Source organism: Teleopsis dalmanni, chromosome 2 (assembly GCF_002237135.1).
Source record: "Teleopsis dalmanni isolate 2A chromosome 2, ASM223713v2, whole genome shotgun sequence".
Taxonomy (NCBI): Eukaryota; Metazoa; Arthropoda; class Insecta; order Diptera; family Diopsidae; genus Teleopsis; species Teleopsis dalmanni.
In genome coordinates, this window is record NC_051847.1 from 148,106,543 (window position 1) to 148,125,209 (window position 18,667).

General features: G+C 26.7%; 1 protein-coding gene across 4 annotated transcripts in view; it reads right to left on the bottom strand.

Moving 5' to 3' along the window:
* The window catches only part of LOC119679572 (organic cation transporter protein), a 51,732-nt gene that overhangs the window by 15,525 nt on the left and 17,540 nt on the right, over positions 1-18,667 (bottom strand). Inside the window, exon 2 of one of the 4 annotated variants that reach the window (XM_038092005.1) lies at positions 5,319-5,390. The exons of 2 other annotated variants lie outside the window; for them this stretch is intronic. In XM_038092005.1, coding sequence (XP_037947933.1) covers positions 5,319-5,390 — 72 coding nt within the window. Of the gene's footprint in view, positions 1-5,318; positions 5,391-17,135; positions 17,822-18,667 lie in introns of those variants that run through there. One more of the 4 variants, XM_038092008.1, reaches the window with a different exon arrangement.

Sequence of the window (18,667 nt, forward strand, 5' to 3'; positions counted from 1 at the left end):
TTTAATTTTAATAATTTGTATTTGAATTAATTACAACAAACTATTATTTTTTAAATTCACTGCGTTTATTTCTTCTAACTTTGACAAAATATCTGATCATAAGCACCTATATTATTTTTGGAATCAAACTTTCCTACTAACTGCATCCATATTAAGGACACAAATGTCCTTAATAAAAAATATGTTAAGATAAACTGCAATAGTTCAAGTAATATTCAATTACAAGTTCTCCTAAGTAGGTGCGGCGTCATTACTATCCCAATAAAGAAAAATATATTAAATATTATGTGTTTATTAATACGTTTATGCTATTATTATTACAATATGTAGTATTATTTAAAAAATAAGACCATAACAATATGTTGCATAAATTTCAAATGGAAATAATACCATGTTTTGGTTGTACAAATTTATTTTTGTGATTAATTTAACAGTATTAAAATAAAGAGGCCTTGATGTTATTTTAAACTTCAATTATTACTATATCGAAATTAATATAGTTCAGTCAATTTGAGTTGAGTCAATTTGTAATTGTAATGGTGTTGTAAATTCTATGTAGAATTTATAGAAAATGATTATAAAGAGTTTTAATGAATTCATTTTTCTACTTTTTTAAATAATTTTATGGTGGTTTTTTCACAGTTTTGAGGCGTTTTGTTACAACTCGACAGACCAGAAGCATTTACACTTTCACATTAATATTAAAAGTAGAACAAACTAATGCATTCATTATCTAACTCGCTATTAAAATATAAGCTTATTTACTTAATGGCGTTATAGGATATTATTCTGTCTACATCAAGTTACCTTCGCAAACTGTCAATTTTCTACTGTTGTAGTACTATGACTTACTTATAAATGTATACAGTCCATACTATACTGTCTGGAATGGGCTTTCCCTCTAGAAAGCAACTTTTCTCCAAAGACTTTCTTTATATCACTCTAGACGATACTTTGTTTGCTAATGATATTAAATTTTTTTTTAAAACCCATTTATAAAAGCAATTTACACAACGAAAACAATTTCTTTATATCATAGGATAATGACCAACTTGGAAAAAACTGAAGTAGTCTTCAGCAGTATTATATATTAAAAACTGTTTTCGATATAATGTTTGAAAGGAAATATTCTTTTTTTTTCTAAATTTGTTATTACAATATATTTAAATTAACGTTATTTATATTACATAAAATATATTTAAGAAAATTTTCATTATGATCTCAATAAATCTAATTATAAAGTGAATATTTTCTACTATTAGTCGACTAAAGTCTTTTGATTGCTTACCTGTATGTAAACACTTTTTAACTCACTGAAATGCCATAAAGGGCAATCAAAACTGTTGATGAGCCCTTGTGGTTGTAAATTATACACTAATTAAATCAAAACTAACTTCCAAATTTGTGTCACAAAGCCCAACTCGCATTTTGCAGATGAATTTGTGTGTGCTTTGATAAAACCAACCACATTGACTAATTATCATTTGATTTGCAGAAACAACGAAGTGGAAAGCGCATGAATAAATTTGTATTTATATCAAAATGCATTTTAGACAAATACGTTGCTACGAGTATATCCTTCAGGAATGCAAGCTATATCTGAACCAGCAGTGAGTGCAAAATTTTGTAGATTTCAATACAACATTAAATTGTAAAAATCTATGCAACAACAATATCGCAAAATGCAAAATGAACAACAGTAGCTTGCTTTATGGATGTGAATGTGCATATTAATTGTCAATTTTAAAGTTACATATGTTTTTAAAATGATGCTGTAGATACGTCACCTGTTATTGAGCAAAAAATGTCTGAAATATTCAATCACATGTATGTTAGATTGTTGCTTTTTTGCATATGTCACAGTAGAATGCAGCCAACCACAAAGGAATTCGGCTGAACACGTGTTGCCACATGTTGGTTCATGTCATTCTTGCATTGTTTTGAGTGTATATGAGTATATCGTATACATCATGGACATTAACATCATCATAAATATCAAGGACATATGTCCTATGATGGTCAATGTTGAAGGTCTACTCAATGTTGCAACTTACGTTTGTTAGCTTTCGAGTTTATGCAAATGTGCAACACAAAAACGAACTTCAGATTTTTATGCAAATTTATTAATAATTTATGCTTTATGAATTATTGGAAATATCTATAAGTTAATAACTTTCGTTACATTTATGAAATCAATATAAGAAACAATTATTAAATATCAGTGATGCTTATTTAATTATTTATTATTTATTTATTTTAGTAATAAGTTATCCATTATCCATTATAATTATATACTATATACAAAAAGATATATATAGCTACTTGGACTTCATATACATTCATATACATTTTTTTTAAGACATAAGATCTAATGAATCCAAATAAATACATTGAACTATACATGTTTGTGAATGAGATATAATCTCTGTAATTTTATTCAAATTTACTTGCTAGAAAAAACGTTGTTGAAATATCAGCATTCGGAAATCATAGCGAACTATGTTCGCACTTATATATATTATATCTTATATATAAAATTAACATTGTCAAAATGTTAGTTACCGTACTCCTCCGAAACGGCTTTACCGATTTTTACCAAATTTTATATGCGTATTCAGTAGGTCTGGGAATCGGCTACTATCTATTTTTTATACCGCTAAAGTGATTAGGGTGTCCCTATCCAGCAAAAATATCTTTATTGTTTTAAAAAAAATTTTTTTATTTTTTTGACATAAATTTTTTTATATTTTTGAAAAAGAAAAATTTTTTTCTTAATATTTTATGTAACTACGCCAACAAGTACATCGAGCATTACATCCACTTCGTTTCTTCGTCTTCGCCTTGCATGGCAGATGGAAAATGTACTAAAAATTTTTCTAAAGATTTCACTAATGATACTATAACAAATACCGACGGATATCCATTATATCGTCGAAGAAATCTCGATAATGGGGGACAATGGCGGGTGGTGCCGTATTCGTCTCTGCTAAGCAAGAGATACAATGCTCATATTAATGTTGAGTTTTGCAGTTCTGTGAAGAGCATCAAATATATTTGCAAGTATGTCCATAAAGACAGTGATATGGCTGTGTTTAGAGTAGAAAATACTAATGTAAATGCTCCTCCAATGAACAAAAACGGTGAAATTACGCTCTACCAAATTGGTCGGTACATCAGCTCCAATGAAGCTGCTTGGCGTATCTTCGGTTTTCTAATTCATGAACGGGATCCAGCAGCTGTTCAGCTCATCTTGAAAACGGTCAGCGTGTATTTTTCACGAACGAGACAGTGATTGATCGTGGTACAAATCCACCTAAATCTACACTCACTGCATTTTTTGAATTGTGTAATAGTACGGATGATTTTGGTGCCTTTGCAAGAACATTACTCTATTCACAAGTACCACGCTATTTCACATGGGCTCAAACAAAAAAATGGATGCCCCGCAAGCAAGTTTCACCAGTTGATGCATGTCTCAATTTATTTAAATCGAACGCTTATTTACAGTTAATCCAAGACACACTGAGTGCTTTTATCTTCGACTGTTGTTGGTTAATGTTACTGGCCCATTATCATTATTATTATTTACAGTCAATCCAAGACAATTTAAATTTGAAGATACAACAGTTGTTGCCAGGGAACTTGGTATCATACAAATCTATTGATTTTAAATTAATAATTTAATAAATAAACTATAATAACTTAAAAATAATATTGTTTGGCGTTTGTTATTTTTATTTTCCTTTTCGTTCATAGCGCTCCATGCCTATTTCATGCATATACCACATACTTACATTCTTATAATAAGTAAGTTACTTTTTATCTACATTAGAATTTATCTAGAAACTAGAAATAATTTATGAGGCAAAACAACGTTTGTCGGGTTATCTAGTATATATATATTAAGACAGCAATATTTCAAAATTACTTTATAAATAATATCTATTTATATCTACAATACACAAAATAAATAACTAACACATAAAGGCAGCGGAAAACCTGGATAAAACAATACCTTCATTAGTATACAGGGCCTTCAAAAAGTTATGGCATACTTTTTCTAAAAGTCATTGTATGTGAAGGGGTTTAGTAGTATAACCGGAATTCAAAACTGAATTTCTTAACAATTTAACTTAATCTTTCTCTAATTACAATTATATACCCAATTATTGAAAATTTTAATGTAGTAATCTTCTATATTGTTGCTGAACGTTAACTGCTCTCTTAAATTAATTGAGTAAGGGTTTATTACATGCTACAAATCCATTCTAACTTTGTGATATATTTATTTCGGTTGGAGAAATGTACGATTGATAGGAAAGTGACACTTTTTAAATTTTTACATTTCCTAATATTTATATGGATCTATCAAGTTTTCCACCTTTCAATTATACAAGTAAATTGTCGAGATACCTTTTGATCTTGACCTAAAGAAAAATATCGACAGACATCAGACACAAACTATCACAAGTAAGGAGGTTTTTTTAATATTATTGTTGTAATAGATACTTTCAATAAGTTTAAATACAATTCCATATGCTATATACTAATGTACTACAATAGAACATATAGTGGAGTTGATCAATTACTTCGTTTTGAAAGAGAAAATGGAATTTATCGATGGCGACAATTTTCAAGAAGGAGATCTTTTTCGTTTTCGTTTGGCTTCGTTACTAATAGAAATTATATATCATTAAATGATATCGTATAAGGAAGATATTACCAGAGGTATACTGTTGAAATGTTTTTGAGATACTTCTGTTATAACTGAATGCATAGTTTATCAATAAATTTATTGTCAATAGAGAATTAAAGAACTTTAATTTTAGCACAAAAGAAATTTTGAAAAAACCTTAAGAAAGTTAAATCAAATTAAGAAATACATATGTATATATATTGTGTTATATTTGTAGAAAGTTTACCTATGAGTATTATCCATAAAGAAACCAAAACTCCAGTGATTAACTAATAAAATGTTAACATTTTGATGTTTTGACGTCAACATATGTTAAAATCTTTTAACAAAATTTACAAAATTCATAATTAGAAGATTTCAAAATGAATAAATTTCTTAAAATTACGACCAATTTCTGTATTTTTGTGTTTTTTTTTTGTTTTTGGTTGTTAATGGTTTATCAGGGACTCACTAAATGCTATTAATTTGAGTACACTTAATTATATTTTTTTAAAAAAAAGTTTGAATATTGTATTCTAACATATATACGTTTTTTTATAAATTATTTTATTCTCTGTAAATGGTTTTCTCTTAAATTTATCAATTAAAATTCTTTCGGAGCATAGAAGTTCATGGAGCTCACCCTTTCTCATAGTTCCCATTAAATTCGAATAGATCTTCGTTAATGATTCAACGCGTCCGAACACATTGATTGCTGCAATTAAATTGAAATCCATTGTAAAAAATTTAAATTGAGCTCATTTAATTCGCATAATATTTTTAATATATTCACCCACATGAAACAATAATAAATGTTAACAAATTAATTGATGTATAAAAATAGATGGCAATAATATAAACAAATGTTGTTCCGAATATTGTAGCTCGTAAATAGATCGTCATAAACATCAACACATGCATATTGTGAGAATATATGTAAAATGATGGAAAATATATTCTTGCAAAAATTTCTATAAATTTTAAAAGAAATAATCTGTTTAAAAAGAGTTTAGTAAAAAGTTTTAGTTTTTTTTATAAATTTTTTATAAAATTTCTATTCAGTCTAAATAGGCCTCCAGAAATGGAGGCCATTGACAATGGATTTTAGTGACTTCTTTCGAAGTTGCTTGCTATAAGCTGATACAGCTTTCTTCTCAAGATATCGAATTTTAAAGTTGTGGACATCTTATATTGATAACACTAACAAAAATTACACACGCCATTTACCTGGAACTAATTTAGACAATTTTTAAATTGATTAGATAAAGAATTGTAGACGAGCCATCTAACCCGTTATAAATTAAAAGTCTGTAGCTATATGACACTGTACAACTGTACATATAGGGGATACCAAAAAATTTAAATGTAGAAGAAGAAATGGAAATTGAAACTATATGTGCTGAGATTCTCATATATTTAAGAAACTTAATGCTGAAACCTATTTTAATTAATTTTAATAAATACTTCGTTTAAATTTTACATTTCAAACTATATCTAAAACAGACATCATCATCTTCTTTTACGAAATTTTGATGGCACTACTCTCTGATAGTTTAAATAAGTTTTTTTAGAAGTGATCGTGTGTTTGGCGATATGTAATCAATGGATCAATGGAAATCAATTTTTTTTTATTAACTTCATCGATAGACCTTTTCTTTAAATCATTCATCTATACGCTAGAAATCATATGAATCGAACTTATAATTCTATCATTGGATTTTACATATGTAAATAAAAGCAGCTGCAAGAGTTCGACGCGGTTATCGCGACATTTGTATGGTAAATAAAAAAAAATGGCTACTATATCGAGAAATAGTTAATGTCATCAAATTGACACCAATAATTTTTTTTCTTGAAGTTCAGTCGAAGTTAGCAGTAAAACCTTTCTCAACCATAAATTAGTAATATTTGTCGTTGATTGTATTACTTTTTATTACAGAAAAATTCAATCAAATTTCAAGAAACAGAAACGGAATATATATATATCAAGAGCTATAGTTCTTGCGAACTTAAACAAACACCATTCACATGAACTTTAAACTATTTAGAGCGAACCAAAAATTAGTTAGTAAAAAAATTGAAATACGTTTTTGCTATTTAAAAGTAACTGATACATCATAATAGTACTTTTTAAAATTATGTCTGACATTTTTTGAAACAATATTTTGTTGGTACCTATATATATGGTATTTAAAAGCTGACATTTTGTGTTACATTTTTTGTGAAGGCAATTGTCTACTTTATCATTCGTATAAAAACTTATATTGATTAGAAAATGAGTGGTATCTCTGAAAAATAAGTTATGTGGTGCTTTATTCTTATCAGAAAGGAGAAGTTGCCACAAAATTATGGCGAATAATTTGTGCAATTAACGGTGAGAATAGTGTAAGTAGACCACAAACGCGGTAATGGTTTATTCGATCTCCCGAAATTACAATTTCAAAGATGCAGTTCGCACCAGATTGCAAATCAAATAGTGGAGATCTGTATAGCCCAGACATTGTACCAGTGACTATCATTCGTTTCGGTCTCTGCACAGATTTTTTAATAGTAAAAAAATCATTTGAATAAGATTTTTCCCATAAACGACAGATGTTCTACACTGATGGAATTATGAAGCTACCCGAAAAATGATAAAGGATCAAAACTAATAATGGCCAATATAAACTTTATTAAAATTTATTTTGAATCAAAAAAAAATGTTCTTAATCCATGGTATTGCCGACCATATTTTACTTTACGAAACCGTTTAAGTGTTCTCACTGCTAACCGACTTTGGGATCAAGAAGGTTAGCCGTCTTATGTTATATATTTAGTTTAACAAAATGAGTATTAGTTTTGTTGGAATACAATTACTTTTGTTTTTTATACTTTTCGTTCATTAATTGCGAGTTGTTTGCATTCTTGAACCTGAAGTAGCTGTTTGTACTAGCGTTACATATATTTTAATTATGTTACTGATTTTTAAGAGCTTTGATTTAAATAGCAGCGCTTTTTAACTGTAAGGAATGAATTCATTGTATTAGATAACACAATGATAAGAGATTTGATATCTCGCAAATTTTCAAAAGTGCATGAAATCAAAATTTTGCATAACCGTTTTTAGAAAAGTTTCGAAACGTAATGAACTACAACAACAAAATTTATATTTATATTATTTTAATTAATTGAATTTTTAACTGACCATACAGCTGCATCGAATATTGTCAAATACCAATCATCAGTGGTCTTGGAATTATTCCTTATGTTTAAATATCCGTAAATAATTTTATTTGTTTGACTGCAGGTACGAGTGTTAAACTCGTAAAAGATTTTTTGGAGTGGGGTTTGTTTAAACTATCAATAATATTTTTATGAATTAGGAGGCTTAGTTTTTTTACTATTTAGTTGTATATATTATTGATTGCTCAAAGTAACTTATACGAATATTATTTTATTTAAATAATTTATTTTTTTGTGTCGTATGAGTGACAAATTTTGTTATTTACACATATTAATATTACTATACAAATATACAAATGTATATATAAGTATGCACAGTATACAAAAAAATTTCTATATCTACAATTACTTAAATTTTGTTTTATTAATTTTACTTTTACAAAAACATTATCCAATCTTAAATGACAATAAACGACAGTTTGTTGACAACTACGGTATCAAAAGAAACAATAACAAAAATATTAAAATGGCATGAAAAAACGTATACGACGAGTACACATAAACAAAAGAAGCAAAAAATAACCCAATTTTCACACAATGCCAAACAACAGCAACAACAACAGAGTGTAAGTCGTGGAATTATCAAGCATAAAATGCCTGAACAGTGCAAAAAAACACGAACACAAACCAAAAATAATACTATGAACAATAACAATGTAAATTAGAAAGAAAATGCAAAATATATAAAATAAAAAAGTGCATTCACATTGCGAACGAATATGAATGCAAGAACAACGAATGCGACAAAAACAAAACAACCACATGTGATAAACGTGCGGATAGAAGACATATCATTTACTATTGTACACATTTTATATGCAAATTAACTCGAGTGTACTTGTATATGAGCCAATGAGCCAGCTATTCATTTAGTGCTATAATAGGATATGAATTTGCGCACATTTATGCATGTGCGTGTGTGTATAGATATTTTTACAAGCATAACAATATAGTGAAGCGTCATTTTACTTTTTATATAATTTATATTAAATTAGTAATAGGTATTATATTTTCAAAGTGTACGTGTATTTAATGGGCGCATAAATAGAGTGCCATCAAGATAAATGTGAAAGATATTATTAATTCTGATAGCATAAAGTATTTTATTTATAATAATTGTCAATGTACACATCTTAATTATATTTGAATAGAATTTAAATCGCTTATTTTATGTGTTGACATACGCAGAACAATTAAAGAAGCCGCAAATCGCATGTGTCAGTGACGGAAATGCTAATGCAACAGCTACACCTTCTTTAGATGTCAGTGCACGTTAGCAAGCGTTTCTGGCGTGACGTTTGAATTTATGAATGAAAAAGTGATACTCATAAGGCATGCAAACGAAAAATATTGTAAAAAAATATTATTTTGTAAATTTTAATAGTTTTGTTCCATTTTCTAAATTGTAATGTATTTATAAATTTCTTAAAAAATTTTTTATTTTATTTCCCAAATGAATGGTCTAAACTAAATTTTAAGAAACTAAAATTATTAAGCTCTTTAATTTTTAGTTTTTTATAATTTTATTAAAAAACTTTTTATTTAATTTCCCAAATAGACGATCTAAGCACAATTCTAAGATATTGAAATTATTAAGATCTTTAGTATTTAATACCCTTCCTTCAATCATTAGGTTTAATATCTTCTTTAAATACTAGTACATGATTGTTTTGAGTTTACTTTTCAAAGTAATCTTTTGATGAAGGATTTTTAGTTTCAGATTTCTTCAATTTTTTTTTAAAAAGAGACAGCTTTTTTCCTTTTTGCTATATATATAGTTTTACATATTGCGTATTATTACAATACACAAACACTCAAAAAAATCCAAAATGTTAAACACTTTTTATTTAGAAAATTTTAAAGAGAGGTTTCGAAAAGTAGTGAACTACAACAACAAAAATTCATTTCATATTATGTTAATTACTTGAATTTTTGGCTGACCATACAGCTGTTTCGAGTATTGCCAGATACCCATCATCAGTGGTCTTGAAAATAGTTCTTGTATTTAATTATTTGTAAATAATTTTTTAAGACTGCAAGTATATTGCAAGATTGAACTCGTGCCCTCCCAAATTTGAAGCTTAGATTCAGAAGTATATAAATAAATGATATAAAATGATAGATTATTGATACTTGCTATCGGGTAACTGGAATGAACTGGTTTAGTATTTTTCGTCTATGGGTTTGTTCTTCCTTTAATGTCGCCTTTTCTTAAATATACTATACAAATGTTTAAATCCGATCAAATATATTCCGAATTAAGCGTACTTCTTTTTTACTAATTATCGTTGAAGATTTTAAACTGTAGAGTCTTTTTTAACCAATACTATAACCTACAATACTATAAGTAATTTAATTTTATGTTAATAAAAGATATTTTTTTAAAACAAATTTCAGTCCTTTTTTTAGTAAACTCCAATTATTTCAATTTTCGCGAACTTTTCTTATAAAAAATTATTTACCAATTACTACTTTTTTCTACAAAAACTCACAAATTCCTACAATAATACTAATGAACTTTAGCAAATTAATTTGATACAATATATTAAAGGCTTTATTCAAAAAGTTATTTAGATACGCTTTTCTTTGAGAACCTTTAATGAAAGTGGAATATTATTATATTTTAATTTTTTGGGTTAAGCTATATATAAAAGGTGAGATCCAGTAAGATTTGTAATCTATTTTGATTCTTATTAGTTTAGGAAAAGTAAAAATATACCGACTAAATAAGGTATATTGAAAAATTTTTATTTATGTATACTGTACAATCCTTGTAATATGTTACTTAATAGCTTTACTGCTCTCTTGTTAAATGAATACTTAAAAAATAGAATAATTAACTTTAAAAATGAGTCTGCCAAACTGAAATTTGTACCCCTTTTTTCTCCCAACATCATTGAGTAATCAGAGAAGACAATTTACTGTTACCGTCATTTTTTCCGTCGGAGTTGTAAAAAAACAGTATTAAGTCTGATTGAAATCACTTTAAAATATGTTATTAGCTTATTTTTTACATGTGCTTTTTGTTGTATACAATATATTTGATATTGTATTGTATAAAAATTATAAACACAAATTAAAATTAATTAATTTAAATAAAAGAAAATATTAAAAATGAATATTAAAAGGGGGTATTGTAATCATTTTTATCTTATTTATTTAAATAAATTTATTTATTTATGTATTTGAATTTATAAGTAAATGAAATACTCATATGATTTTAACGTATGACTGAAATTTTGCAACATACACAATAGACTGATTTTTGACTTGGCTGTATTGAGATTTAAGATAAATTTTTTATGAGCAAAACGTAGTTCTGAAGATTTTAAGAGCATTGTAGTTGCCTCATATTTTTTTTTCGTAAGTTGCGAGTATTTTATGAAGAAAATTACGGCTATTATTATTAATTAAGCATTAGGATAAGTAATCGGATTTTATTCGGACTACTTTCAATATGTCTACATCGAACCTAAATTATAGTCTCCGTGAGCTGTCTCTACAGTTTTTGTTTAAAATTCAAATTGCTGATTAGAATAATACAAAACTTATTCATTTGGTATCAGTTTATTTTATAAAGTCAAAATACTCATTTCTAATTCTTTAAATTCAAGGCTCATATTGAATTACCTATTAAAAACAACAATGCTTTATTCTGCTCAAAACGTTTTGTAAACATCATTAATAATCATAGTAACTATGTTTCAAATAATGAGCGACTTGTTCACAACATTATAATTAGTGATTTGAATACAATAATTTATCTAATATATGAGATTTTCTATATTTTTGTGAATTTTCCCACAATTTTTGATTTTATGCTAGCAATTTTGAGTGCGTGCTACACGTTCTGCGGTTGTGAAAAACGTGCTTAGGCAGTGAATTTAATTGTGGTTTCGTTTCGAAATAAACTATTTAAAATTCAATTTAAAATTGTGCAATACTTAATTTAATTACAACACCTTGTTTAAGTGCTACAAATGATATATAATTAAGTTTAATGAATTGCTTAATAAAACAAATTAATTTATAAATTATGCACAATTAAGGATTAAATTATTATATGTCTAAGTGCGACAACCAATCGAATACTTAGTTATTAATTAATTAAAAAATTGTAATAAAACAACTAAAGAACGATTTAATGAAAATTATGGTTTAGTTTAAATTATTTAATTTAATTAAATAAATATCAACTACTGGCGCCAATTGTAACTCTTATAACTCTTTCATATACTCATATAACATGCTGACCATTATTTATGTTTAATTTAAAAATACGCCAATTTAAATGGCAAATTCAATTAAGTGGAGTGGGCGTGGGTTACAATTTATCGTTAGTCAATTTCATTATTCAACAATAAAATAGCAAATCTACAATACCGCTTAATACAATACAATATAGCCCAGAACAACGTAGTATTCAAATTCCTTTGCAGCTGCATTAAATTACCTTTAATTTTCTTATGAGAAAATTATTGGCTTAACGAAATACTTGTATTTATAGAACGGTGTACGAAAATAATTATTTTATTAATAAATTATTGTGTTATAGCGTAGAATGTTTCAATTAACGTTCAAATATATTTAAATAGTTTTCCATGTTTGAATGATTTTTATTTCAAGGCAATAATTGCCAGCTGTATTTAAAGGAATGCAGTAGTTTATGTATTTTATAAATTACGGAATTCACGTAGGTGAAATAAATAAATAAGTGCAGAAATCATTTATTTCATTACTTAATTGGCTTTGTTTATTTAAATTAATTGAAGTATATCATTGGAAAGCTTTTCAAACACTACACTTCATTTATAGAAATCAATATATTAGCTAATATTATTGTTGTATAATTGCCAAAGATTAGTTAACTTAACATACTTCGACCGCTTTCGGAATTTTAGGAATTCAAAAGCTATTTACCGAAATACTTATAGATAGAGATATATAAAATACAACGTACGAAATAAAAGTTAAAATCGTAAAAAACAAAACCTTTAAACCGACTTTAAAATTCCATAGAACCGATTAACAATCAGCGAGTTAATTTCGTTGATAAGGAACACTTCTTACTTAAATTTATTAAATGTATTATAATAAAGTGTACTTATTATTAATAACAAATAATAAAAATGTTATAGATACACTGTTATGAATAAAAGTCTTTAAGTGTGTTATGTACTTATAAATAAATATTAAACTATAATTTAAATTAACACTAAGACGGATGGATGGTCCGTTTAGGGCTCTGCATTACAGTTATTATAATTGTAATTTATAAAAATTTATAATTTAAAACATTACGTTTTATAATCAACTTCCTTTTAGCAAATGTCTGACTTTACGTTGTAAGGAACACTAAGTAGATAGTTTCAGGGATGGTTTACAGTAGAACGTTGTATGCTAAATAAAAAGTTATTTCACAAAAAATGTTAGCAGTATAATAGGATCATAATATGTATAAAAATAATTTGATAAAATGCATAAAAATTTCAAAATTATTAGTATTTTCCTAAGAAATGACCGAAAATTTTTAAAGTATTAATCTTTGAACCAAATAAGAAGTAAAAAATCTACGGGCTAATAAACTCCAAGTATAGCTCTATAATAGTGTACTTAAAACAGTTTGGAAGTTTTGTGCGAATTTTCGCTGCAATATATGTGTTCAACTACATAATATTGATCTAATCCTGCATACACAATTCAAAATTAATATTAGTATTAATAATTAATTAATTATTTATATAGTAATTATTAATATAATAAGTAGTAATTATATCCTTTATAAATGATATCATCAATAGTCCTTATCTGCTCATACTTATTATAATTAACCTTCACTTGGCAGTAGTATATATGAATATTAAACATTTTTTACTTTTTATTCATATATTAAAATTAATATTTTATTAGTATTCACTACATATGTTACTGTCATTAATTTAATATATGTAAAATATAAAAAATTCAATCTAATGCATATTAACCAAGGAATTTATTTGTTATTATTCAAAAAAGGTGTTCTGTTTAAATCTTACTTCCTGATTTAAGTTGAAAGCTTGTTTAATTGTGCTTTAAAGCAAAACTTTGCAAGTATGTATGTGTATTAATGTAAGTAAGTAAATGCTTTAAAAATACTTATTCTAGAGTCAATATTTTTATTATTTATTAAACTTATTTAAATTATAATCAATTAAATTCATTTGCTGCCAAGGCTATCCGCTCTAAAAAAAGCGGTAAGAAAAGATATTAAAATAATGCACATTTTCAATACTTGGTTGTTATGAAGCAAAACTGTTTAAATAGAAGAAAAGTAAGACTAAGAGTGGCATAAATTAGAGTTCTTCGTGATTTTTTATGCATACAATTACTTTGCGCGAGAAATAAAAAAACTATCTAAAGAAAATGAACACTTTTTTGCATATCTTAACATAAACACAAAAAGAACTGGCTTTTATCAGATTTTTTTAAATTTCCTTGATATTTTGTATCAAAATAAAATCGAATTGTGTGATTTTTGTACAAGAAAAATAAACTTTCAATTTCATTGTTTAAAGAAAATAAACATAATGGTAAATATAACCTAAATTTGCTTGTGCAAAACTATAAATTTGAATAAATGTTGTACATTTTCAGGCCAAACTATAAGCACTTTTCCCATTTGGTTATCTGACTGACGCCATTTCGGTTTTCACACGCCTTCTATCGAGTGCAGGTGCAAAAATTTGCATAAATAAATACATAAAGTATAAGTAGTTTTTTTTATAACTTATTATTTAATATTTTATTAATATATATCAATTTACATAAAATAATTAAAACTGTCAGGAAGTGCAAGTAATGATTTTTAACAGGTTTCTCTTTACTATCTTATTTCATCAATATTAGCGCAGACTTACTCATACAATCAAACAATTAAATTTAATTTGAATATTGAAATTTTAATGGGAGCAGACTGATTAATCACTATTGCGATTGCGACTTATAGCTTTAAGGTGTGTGTGTATGAAGTAAAACATATATTTTATATAATAGTGATTTTATGATATTAATATATTTTAATTAAATGCTTGAAGAAAATTTTAATGTAGATAACAAATAATTTGCTGATGAAAACCTACGAGAATATAAATTAATCTGCTCACAAGAATATAAATTTTTTTTAAAATCAGATTTTGTTGAAAAGATCTTCAGTGTGACAGATTAGAACACATCTCCAACGCTCTTTGTAACGAAAAATGTATAAAAACTTTGAGACTCTACTAGATTTAAATTAGATTTTAAAACGAGTTGGGAAATTGTCATCACATCACTACATCCTTTGAGGATTATTGTAAAATACCCACTTTAGTTCCACAGAAGAGTAACAGTTAAGAACGATATTATGTCCTTTGGAGAGATGTTGCCTAATTTCGTTATAGGTGGATAGCCAGCTGATAAATGCCGAAGTCTGAGTATGGCGAGACTATCACAGTGACACAGAATGTGTTCTGCTGTTCCATTTTCTTCCTAACAAAGTGTGCAGCTATCGTCTCTAGTAATATCTAGTTTCGATAGATGTTTTTCAACTCCGTTATGCTCAGTGAGAAACTCTGTGATAAGCCGGATGCCACTTGTGTTCAGTATAAATAGCTGCCTAGGTCTGGCTTTTAATTGATTCGGCATGGGTTCTTTAGCTTGTCTGCAGGCAATTGTATTATCCCAATCAGTCTGAGCTACTCTTTCCAGCCACTCTATACTAACTAAAATATATTATTCGAGTAGTAATTCTCAACATTGTTTATAAAAAAAATTCATTCATTGAAAATGTTATAATAAGTAGCAATTACCCTACTAAATTAAATGCATATCACTTACAAAGGTTATTATGAACCATTATCTATTTTAATAATGCTGAACTAGAAACTACAGATGTAAAATACATAATCGTAATAGACAATACGGAATCGAATATGTCGCAAAATCTGCCAATAGTACTAAACATTTATTAAATAGTTTTGCAAATCTTGCATTTATTGAATATAAGGATGGGCATTATTTAATAGAATAAATTAGATATGTATATCAATATTATTAAAAATTTCCTAATAAATACAGAAACCATACACTGTCGTAATAATATTAATATTCCTTATAAAAACCGTGACTCAAATTAAATACTACAATTATAAATTCAATTAAGACACCGATTCATCCTTACTTCTAATTTTACAAACAACACACTAATATCTAATTGACTGGTTATGTTAATAAAAGATAAACAAAATAAAACAACAAAAATAATGGTCTTTGCCAGTTCTCTTAACAATAATATCGAATATAGATACAATACAAGAAAAATTCTTGTTCTTAACAATAAAATTTTGTTTAGATTTATAAAAAATATAACAATAGTAAAGATTAGTCTAAGAGTAATAAGTTCAACTAGTTTCGTAATAACAATAACAAAACCAATAACGGAACTGAACTTTTATCATTAATTATTTATGAATGGTGATAATAATCTATTATAATAGATCACATAGAAGCAACCGGCTTCACTGCAAAACAGGGACAGAGCACATTTTCTCTGATCAAAGTCACGGGACGTATATATATCGATCAATTGACTATATGAAATTCGATAGTAACTGTTATAATAATAATAGCAAAGAGTTATAACGAATCCGATATATAACATTTATATTGATAATTCTTGTCTTTACTATTTAATACTTGTTAGTGTACTTAGGGATTTAATATAAGCAATAAACATAACAATTTTTAAAAAATAATTTATATGAAATTCTTTTAGGGTTCAGTTTCATTTGTTTGTACTAATTTTGCCAAATACTGCCATATCATTACTACAGTTTTATGTTACAGAATTGCAATATTTTTCATTTCATCTCCCCAAGCGCAGATTTCCTGTTTATTGTCTTTTGATTTTTCACAATTTTTCCCCAAGTTATTTTCTGTTTACATTAACACATTCTACGAATTTTGCTCAATCAAAGATACGCAAATAAAAGTATTTCACAAAATCTGCTATCAACTAAAAGTAATCTCAACAGGGGCTAACTTTACGGGGGTAGGCAGGCAAGTTTTTGTAAAATACTTTGTGTGCTTTTGTTACTGGCAAAAGGCAACATACCTGTATTGTTTTTTTCTCTAAACATATTTTTTATTTATTTAGAAATATATTTTATTTTGCTTGTAGTGTTATTTTGTTTTTCGGTTTGGTTGTAAATATTAAGCTCACCTTATGGAGAAAAATAAATTGTTCCGTTTAAAAAGTTCACTTCTGAATTCGAGGCAAGAATGCTGCTGAGATACTCGTGCTTACTGTATGCTGTTTACTTTGTTGTTTACTGTTTTTGGATTTTATTGTTGTATCCTTGCTGATTGCTATAAAGCATTAAGCAATTGCAAATTTGACGTCTGCCCTTGGGTTTTATCTTATTTTTGCGGTGTTGTTGCAGATACAAAGTTCAAACATAATCGCAGATTTAAAATGCGGTTGAATGAGTATAAAACGTACTTTATTTGCTGATAATGAATTTTTCTTGACTTTATATCTTTTCGTCTTTTTTTTATTTTTGTTTGGTTTTTATACTCGTATTTAATATATTGTTTGATTTTTCAATTTTCAACGGAAACGGATATTTGCATACAAACACTGCATACACGTTGTGCGCGACTTTCGCTGTTTATGACTCAATTTTCTATTAAGCGTTCAAATTTATGCAGGCAAGCGTTTAAAATTTAAGATTTTCATAGAACCAAATATTTTTCACTTATTTATTAGTTGAGTAGTTGTTCTATGTTTTTACTTTCCTTTTACAGTTTTATGCACTTTTTAGTGTAAATATTCCAAGTATGCACTTTACTTATTTACTTACGTACACACAGTTTATTAGCGTGTGAACAATTGCAATAGTTAAAGTATTTGTTTTTTGCAAATATTAAACATTTTATTGGCAATAAAACAATGGTTAAATTTTTTTATTATTTACCCTCAAAGTTTTTCACTAAATTATCTCTAATGAGCAATAAAAACGTTTTTTGATTATATATAAAAATTGTGTAAATTATAGGAATTATCTTCGAATAAATTGGCTTCAAAGTATTTAATTGATTTTAATTAAAATTAATTTGATTTTTTAAAATGTCGAATTCTAGCATAAAATTATTTTTACAAATTATTGTTATTATATTTTGGGAATTGCTTTTTTATTTTACTTAACTATTTTTAAAAAATAATTTTTTCGTATTATGAAGACCGAAAATATTATGAAAAACTAATATTAATTTAGTTCTGATTCAAAACTTTCATAATTGATACTGAATTTTATAATACAAAAGTAAGCGTAAACAAAATATAATTACAATTAAATTTTTGAATAAATTTTTATTTCAATATATATCATTCGTTCAAATATTTTTCTGGGGAAATAGTCATCAACGATGACTTATCGGCGCATAACTGACAATAACTCTGAAACAACTTGACAGATATTCGTCTTCAAGAATTACCATATTATCGTCAAAAAACACAAATTTATGCGTAGTTCCACAAAAAAAACCTATTAGGAGTAAATCGCATGATTTACATGTTAATTTTCTAACAATTAATGTCACTAACACTTGAAATTTTAAGTCCCAGAAATGTTATTCGGAACAAAGTGAAACCCTAGAACCTTTTTAAAATATAGAAAAACAATATCTGAAATGTCTGTTTTTAATTATTGTTTACGTTCTTTAAATGTTAAATATTATTAATGTTTTTTACTA